Source organism: Erinaceus europaeus, chromosome 4, assembly GCF_950295315.1.
Source record: "Erinaceus europaeus chromosome 4, mEriEur2.1, whole genome shotgun sequence".
Taxonomy (NCBI): Eukaryota; Metazoa; Chordata; class Mammalia; order Eulipotyphla; family Erinaceidae; genus Erinaceus; species Erinaceus europaeus.
The window spans coordinates 22,788,178-22,798,823 of NC_080165.1; the positions used below are offsets into that span (position 1 = coordinate 22,788,178).

The 10,646-nt window shown below is 50.8% G+C and overlaps 1 protein-coding gene and 1 long non-coding RNA gene across 6 annotated transcripts in view; one reads left to right on the top strand and one right to left on the bottom strand.

Moving 5' to 3' along the window:
- The window catches only part of LOC132538011 (uncharacterized), a 447,435-nt gene extending 445,018 nt beyond the window's left edge, over positions 1-2,417 (bottom strand). The window contains exon 1 of the long non-coding RNA XR_009549412.1: positions 2,302-2,417. This is a non-coding gene — a long non-coding RNA (uncharacterized LOC132538011). The remainder of the gene's footprint in view (positions 1-2,301) is intronic.
- Positions 1-10,646, top strand: part of TAB1 (TGF-beta activated kinase 1 (MAP3K7) binding protein 1) — a 43,728-nt gene extending 33,082 nt beyond the window's left edge. For 2 of the 5 annotated variants that reach the window (XM_007519300.3, XM_060188995.1), the window contains exon 11: positions 1,740-3,371. In XM_007519300.3, coding sequence (XP_007519362.1) covers positions 1,740-1,947 — 208 coding nt within the window. In that variant the 3' untranslated portion in view covers positions 1,948-3,371. Of the gene's footprint in view, positions 1-1,739; positions 3,372-10,149 lie in introns of those variants that run through there. The other 3 variants (XR_009549411.1, XR_009549410.1, XM_016186520.2) reach the window with 3 other exon arrangements.

Here is a 10,646-nt window from a genome sequence, read left to right on the forward strand (position 1 = left end):
GGTAATCACCGCAGGCTGTGGTGTGCCCTGTGGTGGCTCTGGGTGGGTGCCTAGGGAGCCAGGGAACATTGAGTGGATTCCACTCTGCAGGTGAGAAGGGATTGACCAGGAGGGAGCAAGCATTTTCTTGTCTGTGGTCATCGTGGGCAGGATTCCTTTGGGGAGGCTGGAATGGGTGAGCACTGGCTTGGCACTGCTGTGAGATAGGGGGAGGGGGGCAGGTGGTGGCACACTTGGTTAAGTGTGCATATTACAGCGCGCAAGGACCCAGGTTCAAGCCCCCTGGCCCCCACCTGCAAAGGTGAAGCTTTACTAGTGGTGAAGCAGGTCTGCAGGTGTCTCTGTTTCTCTCCCTCTCTGTTTCCCCCTCCCCTCTCAATTTCTCTCTGTCCAATAGTAAATTAGTTAATTAAATTTTTTAAAAAATTTTAATATTTATTCACTTTTGTTGCCCTTGTTTTATTGTTGTAGTTATTATTGTAGTCATTGTTGGATAGGACAGAGAGAAATGGAGAGAGGAGGTGAAGACAGAGAGGGCGAGAGAGAGACACCTGCAGACCTGCTTCACCACCTGTGAAGCGACTCCCCTGTAGGTGTGGAGCCAGGGACTCGAACCGGGATCTTTATGCCGGTCCTTGCACTTTGCGCCACCTGTGCTTAACCCACTGTGCTACCGCCCGACTCCCAATTAAAATATTTTTTTAAAGTGGTCCGGGAAGTGGCTCAATGGATAAAGCACTAGGCTCTCAAGCATGAGGTATGGAGTTCAATCCCCAGCAGCACATATACCAGTGTGATATCTGGTTCTTTCTCTCTCTCCTCCTCTCTTACTCATTAATAAATAAATAAAATCTTTAATATATATATATTTATATTTTTTAAAAAGAGGGAGAGAGAAAGTCAGACACCTGCAGACTTGCTCTACCACTTGTGAAGTGTCCCCCAGCAGGTGAGCGGGGAGAAGGCAAAAACCCTGCTCCTTACACTTAGTCACAACCTGCCTCTCTCTTGCTTTTCCTGTCTGAAAAGGGTTGGATCAGAGTGGTGAAGCCCTGGAGACAACCCAAAGAAATACCCTAAGTAGCCACATGTATTGGGGTAAACAGTGCATCTGCCTGTTTCTCTGCCTTTGAGACTGACTGGGTTGGCTCTTGCCATAGCCTTTTTTCCCAGGGTTATCACTGGGGCTCAGTGCTTGTACTACAAATCCACTCCTCCTGTGGCCAGTTTTTGCTTTTTTTTGTGATAGGACAGACACACCTGCAGACCACTTTTTGCTGTGTGCGCTTAACCTGGCGCACCTCCACGTGGCCTCTGCCATTTCTTTTTCTTTGTTTGCCTCCAGGGTTATCACTGGGGCTCGGTGCCTGCACTACAAATCCACTACTTCTGGAGGCCATTTTTTCCATTTTGTTGATGTTGTTGTTGTTGTTATTGCTATCGTTGTTGGATAGAACAGAGAAATTGAGAGAGGAGGGGAAGAGAGAGAGAGAGAGACACATCTGCAGACCCGCTTCACTGCTCGAGAAGCGATCCCCCTTGCAGGTGGGGAGCCCCAGCCTCAAACTGGGATCCTTGAGCTGGTCCAAATGTGATCTGTGCTTAACCTGCTGTGCTACCACCTGGTCCTCCTTATTGCCTTTTTCTGAGGGGCTTATGGTCTGCAGGGTGGCTAGGGTAGTAGCTCTTCTGTCCCCAGACTCCTGACTGGCCTCTCCCCACCCCCATCATCCCTGCAGCCAGAGCCCGACCCTGACCCTGCAGTCCACCAACACACACACCCAGAGCAGCAGCTCCAGCTCCGATGGAGGCCTCTTCCGCTCCCGGCCAGCCCACTCACTCCCGCCAGGTGAGGATGGCCGTGTGGAGCCCTATGTGGACTTTGCTGAGTTCTACCAGCTCTGGAGCGTGGACCACGGCGAGCAGAGTGCCATGACAGCCCCATAGCCCCGGCGGGGAGAGCAGTATGAGTAGGACCTGCATGGGGGACCCACCCTGGGCAGGAAGGGTCTTTCCCTCGCATTGGCCATGGGGGCCACCTCAGCCTGAACCCCACAGCCCGGTGCTGCAGAGAACATTCTCAGAGTGCACAGCCACAGACTGGAGCCCTTGGATCTGCCCTGTCCCTGCCTGGGGGCCGGAGCCACTGGAGCAGTAAGCCTCAGCAGGACCTTTCATTTCTCCAAACGAAGGACCCAAGCAGGGAAGCTGCCACAACCCGCAGCCCTCCCTCCTCTCCCCTCCGTGCACATGCAGAAAGATGTGAAGAGGTGCCTGTGGCCACTCTGGTGCCCCTCTCACCGGAAGTGGTTCCCCCTTTCTTCTTCTGCCTCCAGTGTGAAACCCTGATGGTCATTTGAGCCCACCTCTGGCCCCAGCCCCGTGCCCGCCTGGCTGGCTTTCCATGGCAGACATTCAGAAAGACCGGGGGAGCTTAGGGACCTGCAGAGGAAGCAGGACTGGTGGGGAGGGGCCAGAGGCAACCAGCCCAAGAGAAACACTGGCCTGGAGCCACTGAGGAAGAGGAAGGAGATGGGGCTAGGCTTCTCCTGGAGTGGAGTGCTACACAGAGCCAGGGCAGTGACAGGGACGCTCTTATCTCTTTCCTTGCTCTTGTCTAGTCAGGACCTCCCCAGGGGCTCTAAACCCAGAGGAGCTGCCTGGTTTTCACTTACCAGGAGGAACCACAATTAGGGAACCACTGAGATTAGCACTCTCCTCTGCTGACTGAGACTCCTCCAGCCATGAAGAGCTAGTCTCAATCAAATGGGGGGTGCATTCAAGGAACAGTGGGAGAGGCTCTGGACTGCTCTCGGTGTTGAGGGCCTGAGGTTTGGACTCTGACATTCTTCTGGGAAGGACCAGCCATCCCAGGTCTCGAGCTATCGCCAGTTCCCACTTTCTCTGCCTTCTGTTGGCAGCGAGTACCACCAGGGCTGTCTCTGGGCTTGCCATTCCTGCCTTCACAGAGCAAGCAGCTTGCATGGCACAGTACCCAAAACCTTTCTGCCAGTAGCCTGCCCATTCTGCCCCGGATCACCAAAGCTGGTTGCTGTGTGCGGCCTTCTACGTGCTCAGACTCTAAAGAGGCAGAGTGCAGTCCCCAGTTCCTGGCCCACTGACTTAGGCATCCATCCCGAGCAGCAGAGTGGCTCCCGGCAACATCAAACCAGTTCTGGAGAGTTCTGCCGCCACCGCCACCGCTGGGAAGTCACTTATGTTCTGCAGATGAGCAGACTGAAGTCACAAAGGCTTGGGGACATAGGGAGCTCTCTTCCAAGGATGTCTTCATGATGCTATTTGGTCTCTAGAAATAGAATCACTTTTTACTTCGGCAAAGAAATAAACAGTGGTGTGATTTGGCATGGTAACAGTTGTGCATTGCTCTGGTCTGCTGTGACTGGCATGGCCCTCGGAGCTGTTCTCTGCACAGCCGCTGGGAACCCCAGACTCACCAAGCGGAGTGCGCAGAGCCAGCAGAAAACCCCAGCCTCCTGGAGATGAGGCACTGGGCTACCTGGCACCCTTCCAGGTGCCCCACATCTGGACAGTTCTGCCACAGGCCAGGTCCTGTAGGTCACACAGCCAGGGCCAGGCCTCCTGGGTGGCCTTACTCCCTGGGCTCCCCAGTACAGTCCCTGAACTGACCCCTTTGGCTGGTAATAGATATTCAGGGTTTCCTTTGTTTGACTTTGGTTTTGTTTGGGTGGAGGATGTTTTATAAATACTAGTCCATGAAGTGCTTCCTTCCGCCTTGTGGGGCTTGAGAACCCACCCTTCCAAGAGTGTTATGGTTAACTGGAGACGCCATGTCTGCTTAGGAACTAGGCCAAGCTCAGCATGTGGGTGGTGGGGTCCAGACGCCCCTGTCCTCTACTGGGGAGGGGTCTAGGCAGGAGGCTAGGCTCCCCTTAAACTGTCCCCTCTAGAGATCCCAGAGCCCTCCTAGAGTCTCTGGGTCAGCCCACGGTCCCACAGAAGGCAGCAGTGGGTGCCCCATTTCTCAGGTGAGTAGTAGAGGCACATGCTGTCAGGAATATTGCCCCCATCTAGTCCCTTGGCCCCTCCACCCTCCCTAGTACCTGCATTGCCACCAGTGTGTGGTGACAGGAAACGGTCCGTAGCCTTTATGTCCCCTGTCCCCCAGCCTCAGTGTCATTCAGTTTCACTTAATCCTGTCTTTTGGAGGAGTGAGTGTCAGGGTGTCAGCCTCTGGGTCCCCTTCAGCCTCTGTGTGCACAGCAGTGCACTTGCCCTTAGGGTGAGCAGAGTGTTTGGTTTCCTGGACTGGACCACACAGCTGAGAGGCCCACCCGTCTCCTCTGCTCCTGTCCCCTAGCACTGGACTCAGTCACAGGCTTGACTGGGGGCCTAGCTTCATCTCTGGGTCAGTCAGATGAGGGCTGGCCTCCTTGTCCCAGGATTGGCGGCAAGTAGTGAGGGGGCATCAGACATCACCAGGGGCTCAGCCAGTGCCCTTGGGCCATCACCACTGGGTGTGTCCCTTGTTCACAGTCTCCATTTGTCCCTCTGAGCCTCACCAGCAGTCCCTTTAGCTAGGCTGCTAAGCAGGCTCCGTGATGCACTGATTATCACGTGTCCCCACCATTGGGTGACACCAACAGTGATGCCAGTCAGTGCAAAGCACCTGAATCTGTTTTCCTGTGACTTCTTGTCACTGAGGAAGAGGCCAACCCTGGCTCCTATCCCCCACCTCCTGTTTAATCAGCAACATTCACTGTCTTTTTTTTTTTTTTTTAAGATTTGTTTGTGGGGAGTTGGGGGTTAAGCACAGGTGGCACAAAGCGCAAGGACTGGCGTAAGGATCCCGGTTCGAGCCCCTGGCTCCCCACTTGCAAGGGGGTCACTTCACAAGCGATGAAGCAGGTCTTCAGGTGTCTATCTTTCCCCCTTCTGTCTCCCCCACCTTTCTCCATTTCTCTCTGTCCTATCCAACAACAACATCAATAATAACTACAACAATAAAGGGCAACAAAAGGGAACATATACATAGATAGACAGATAGATAGATAGATTTGTGGTGGAGGATAGCTCACCTGGTAGAGCACACACATTTCTACCGTGTGAGAAGACCAGACTGGAGCCCCCTCCCACCACATGGGAGCATCATGCAAAGGGAAAGCTCCACAAGCCATGGACTAATGCTATGGTGTCTCTTCTAACTGGGGAGTGGGAGAGGAATCTGCTTGGAGTGGAGAAATCACACAGGCATCAAAGTTCCAGAAAGGAAAAAAAAAATTCTTTTAGGGGCCAGAAAGATCACCTCACCTGAGGGGCATCTATTTGGTCATGTGCACGCAGAACCCAGGTTCAAGCCTCCAGTCCAGCACATGGGAGCACTAGGCACTAGGGGAAGCTGCTGCTGAGGTGTGGTCTTTCCTCCACCTCTTTCTCTCACTCACTCCCTCTCTTTTCATTCTTTCACTTCTATCTGAAAAAGTCAGCACAAGGGACCAGGCAGTGGTGGTTACGTGTTCACATTACAATGTGCAAGGACCCAGGTTCAAGCCCCTGGTGCCCACCTGCAGGGGGAAAGTTTTGTGAGTGGTGAAGTAGGGCTGCAGATGTCTATCTCCTTTTCTAAAATCTCCCCACCCCTCTATTTCTCACTATCTCTATCCATATTCTTTAAGAAGTAATGAAAACCCAGATGAGAAAAAGAAAAAAAAATATTTGACCCATGTCATTTCTCCAAGAGCAGAAAGACCAGAGCAGTGCCGGGAAGGGGAGCCACGTCTTCGTGGTGAGGAGCCCTTTGCCTGTGACCCACTCCGACCACTGTCTTTGTTTGCCTTTCCCTTTTTTTTTTTTTTTTTTTTAAGATTTATCTACATAGTAATGAGAAAGATAGAAAGATGGAGAACCAGAGTATCACTCTAGCACCTGAATTGCTAGAGATCAAACCCAGGACTCCATGCTTGAAGGTCCAGAGCCTTACCCACTACACCGCCTTTCGGACCACCTGAGACTTCTTCTTGCTCATCTATGTCTCTTATCCATGAGAGTGAGCACATTGCCTTATTCCGTTGGGTCCTGGCCCCTCATATATGTGATGAATGAATGAATGAATGAATGAATGAATGAATGAACGGTGGGCAAATGGTGAATAGCTGAAGGCTGGACAGTGGCATGTCTGGTTAAACACACACAGCACTTAGCACAAGGACCTGTACAAGGATCCTGGTTCAAGGCCTTGGCTCCCCACCTGCAGGGGGGATGCTTTACAAGCAGTGAATCAGGTCTGCAAGTGTCTCCCTTTCTCTTGCCCTCTATCTCCCCAAACTCTCTGAATTTTTCTCTGTCTCTATCTCAATATAATAGAAAAAATGGCCACCAGGAGCAGTGGATTTATAGTGCTGGCGCTGAGCCCCAACGATAACCCTGGAGAAAAATAAAAGTGAATAGCTTAATTGACCATGGTGGGCCTTAGTTTCTTTGTCTATCAGATAAGGAGGGTACGGTAGACTTCTTTTTTTTTCTTTTTAACCAGAGCACTGCTCAGCTCTGGTTTATGGTGGTGTAGAGGATTAAACCTGGGACTTCAGAACCTCAAGCATGAGTCCCTCACTTAACCATTAGGCTCTCTAGCCCTGCCCGACACACTTTTTTTTTTTTCCAACATACTTCTTAACAAGGTTGCCTGAGCTGTCTGAGCCTGGCTTTGAGGGGTAAGACTTGCCCTGTGTAATGGAGACTGGGGGGCTCACATGAAGCGGGTGTTCCCTGCAAATTCCTCTAGGGACCTGGATGGAGGAGGTGAGTGTGGGTCTTGACTCTTCTCTGCTGAATCCCCTTGGGAGGCTATCAGCTGGGCCTCCCGACATTTCTTCCAACAAGGGTTATTCTTTGTGGATCCCCCTAGCTTGAAATCAAACAAGGATGCAGATCACTGCCCATCTCCCTGAGACTGGCTTTGTTCTCCTGCGAAGGTGGTGGTAGCCCAGAGCCAAGACAGGCACTAGGCATTTCCACCGCCATCCTGAACAGATAACGGGCTCTGCAACTTGGAGGAATATGGACTGGCTTCCACATTCCGTTATTACCTTTGAGGTCCCCCAGAGGGAGGCTGTGAGGAACGGTTGTCTAGACCAGCCCCTTTTCTGGGTCATAGATTGGGCTGAGGTGGGCCAGGGTGACCCCAGAGCCCCATCCTCAAGCCCCCACACTTCAGCAGAGCCATCCTGTGGTCCTCAGTTCCGGGGCTGTCCATGGCTCCAGCCTCCTGCCTGCCTGCGCCTGCTGTGGGGCTTATTGCTGACCTTCCCTGCAATAAGCAGGTGTCCCCTGTGAGGACACCTGCCCCAAATGTGGTCTCCTCTCCAGCCAGCTGAGCAGCCACCACTGCCCCGTGCAATGTTGAAAAGACATCAGATGAATGTGAATAAACAAAGGGGGAGATGAACTGCCCAGAGGGAAGCTTCTGGAAATTTCTTAGGGATTTGTTTTCTTAATGGAGCTCCAGGGCCTCCTGCGCATTGGGGATGGAATCTGGAATCTCATGCCTGCCAGGCATGTACCCTACCACTGAGCTGCTTCCCAGCACCTTCGCTGCCTGGCTGTCAGCAGAGCTGTCAGGATAAGGTCAGCCGGGCAGGCCCAGAAAGACCACACCCCACATCCTTTTTTAAATTTTATTTTTTAATATTCCCTTTTGTTGCCCTTGTTGTCGTTCTTATTGTTATTCATGTCGCTGTTGTTGGATAGGACAGAGAGAAATGGAGAGAGGAAGGGAAGACGGGTAGAGAAAGACACCTGCAGACCTGCTTCACCGCCTGTGAAGCAACTCCCCTGCAGGTGGGGAACCGGGGGTTTGAACCTGGATCCTTATGCTGGTCCTAGTGCTTTGCGCCACATGCACTTAGCCTGCTGCGCTACCACCTGACTCCCTTTGTTTTTATTATTATTTTTATATTTATTTTACCTTTTGTTGCCCTTGTTTTTACTATTGTTGTTGTTACTGATGTTGTCCTTGTTAGATAAGACAGAGAGAAATGGAGAGAGGAGGGCAAGACAGGGGGAGAGAAAGACAGACACCTGCAGACCTGCTTCACCGCCTGTGAAGCGACTCCCCTGCAGGTGGGGAGCCGGGGGCTCGAACCAGGATCCTTATGCCGGTCCTTGCATTTCGCGCCACGTGCACTTAACCTGCTGTGCTACCGAGTGACTCTCCCCACGTCCTTTTTTTTTTTTTTTTTTTTTTAAGATTTTATTTATTAATGAGAAACATAGGAGGAGAGAGAAAGAGCCAGGCATCACTATGGTACATGTGCTGCCAGAGATTGAATTCAGGACCTCATGCTTGAGAGTCCGATGCCCCATCCACTGCATCACCTCCTGGACCACCCCCACATCTTTCTAATCTATCCCAGGTCCCAGTACTAAATCCCTCTCCTCTTAAACTCCCACTATCCCCATCCCACCACCCTTTAATATAGGAATGAAGAAAGATCTTTCTTAGTTTTCTCCTTCCTTTCTCCCCACCCCGCTGCTTTCTTTCTACCAGAACACTGCTCAGGCTTATGGTAGTCCTAGGAATTGAATCTGGGAGCTCAAAGACTCAAACATGAAAGTCATTTACTTTTTTTTTTTTTTGTCTTCAGGGTTATTGCTGGGGGTTGGTGCCTGCACTGTGAATCCTCTGCTCCTGGAGGCTATTTTTTTTTTGTTGTTGTTGCCCTCGTTATTATTCTTGTTATTGCTGTCGTTGGATAGCACAGAGAGAAATTGAGAGAGGACAGGAAGACGGGAAGAGAAAGACACCTATAGACCTGCTTCACCGCATGTGAAGCGACCTCCCTGCAGGTGGGGAGCCAGGGGCTCGAACTGGGATCCTTACGCCGGTCTTTGAGCTTGGCACCATATGTAATTAACCCACTGCACTACTGTCTGGTCCCCTAAAGTCATTTACATTTATGTCCCCAGTTAAGGAAACTAACAAAGGCTATTTGGATATTTATAACATCATTTGAAGGCCAAAAAAAATTATCAGCTTAGGGGGCCACGTGATAATACACTAGGTTAAGCACACACTGTGTGAAGCACAAGGACCAGCACAAAGATCCTGGTTCGAGCCCCCAGCTCCCCACCTGCAGGGGGTCACTTTGCAAGCAGTGAAGCAGGTCTGCAAGTGTCTCTCCCTCTCTCTGTCTTCCCCTCCTCTCTCAATTTCTCTGTCCTATCCAACAATAGCAGCAGCAACAAAAACAATGGAAAAAATATGGCTGCCAGGAGCAGTGAATTCATAGTGCAGGCACCAAGCCCCAGCAATAACCCTGGAGGCAAAAAAAAAAAAAATATATATATATATATATATATATATATATATATATATATATATATATATGTCAACTTAAAAATTAGCACCTGAGGTTGCTATGAAAAAAGCTCCCGGATCTGTTGAATTTCCAGTCCTGCCTGCAGTTCTCTTGCCAGAACCAGACCACATTATTTCAAAGGATGTATGTACCCAATGGTACATGGCACACCGAACTCAGTAAATAGTACTTGGTTTTTTTTGCTCTTAAAATTCTGAGCTCTACAAACCATTTGGAGATGACTCAAAGGTAGGATTTATGTCTATTTGGTCCCCAGCATACTTATTTTTTAAATTATAATAAGCTGTAGACAAAAGTGCCTAATTTCTCCAGCCCCGTCCCCCTAGATGCCATGGTGAAGACAGAATGAAATGGCTTTTTTTTTTTTTTCTCCTCTAAAGCATGAACTCAACAAGGCAGGGCAGGGAGGACAGGAGAAACACTGGCACATCTTCAGAGCTGGGAGGTAGATGCTGAAGTGCAAACAACTCAAGGGATCAGAAAAGCCACATCTCGCATGAGCTGGGCACAGCTGAGCAGTGAGTGATGAACCTGCGGAGCCACCAAGGGCTCTGCTCCCGCCAGCACCCCCAGATGGGGAAAATGGAGGGGGATAAAAGGAGTAAACCCCCAACACCCCCTGCCCAAAACTGCTCAATAGTCGCCTCCCCAACCCCATGAAAAAACCACTCTCCTCTGGCAATGGCCAGTGCGAGGGTGCTGGCCCAGGGATGGGCATCACACTGAGAGCAGGGGACCACGTACCAGGAGTTCTCTGTGCTGGTATCCTCACTGTTCCCTGTCCTGTTTCCAGCAGGTGGCTGGGACTTCCTACCCCTGGCTGGACACTGAAAGGTCCTCTGTGGAGAAGTGATCAACAAGGTCACCGAAAGATGGCATGTGAGTCCTAGCATGGGCCCCCAAACTGCCCTTTATTGGAGCCAAGGGTCTGTCCTAAAACACCTGAAGGAACCAGTGGAGTCCGGCAATGCTTATCTGGGGCTTTGATGAGCAAAGAAAAGGCATAAAGTGGCTGCGACAGACCTTGCCTGTGTGAGGTCCAAGTTGGATTCCACATGTGCCAGAGCAGATGCTCTGTCCTCTGCCTCTGCCTCTGCCTCTGCCTCTCCCTCTCCCTCTCTCACTCTCTAACAGAAACTTAAATAAATCTCTTGCAAAAAGTAAAAGAAAATCAACCCATACCAGATGACCAGCAATTTCTCTCCAGGAAATGGAGACATAATCCATACAGAAATTGCCCATGAATGTTCATCACAGCAGCACGCATAACAACCAGAGAAAACGCACGCA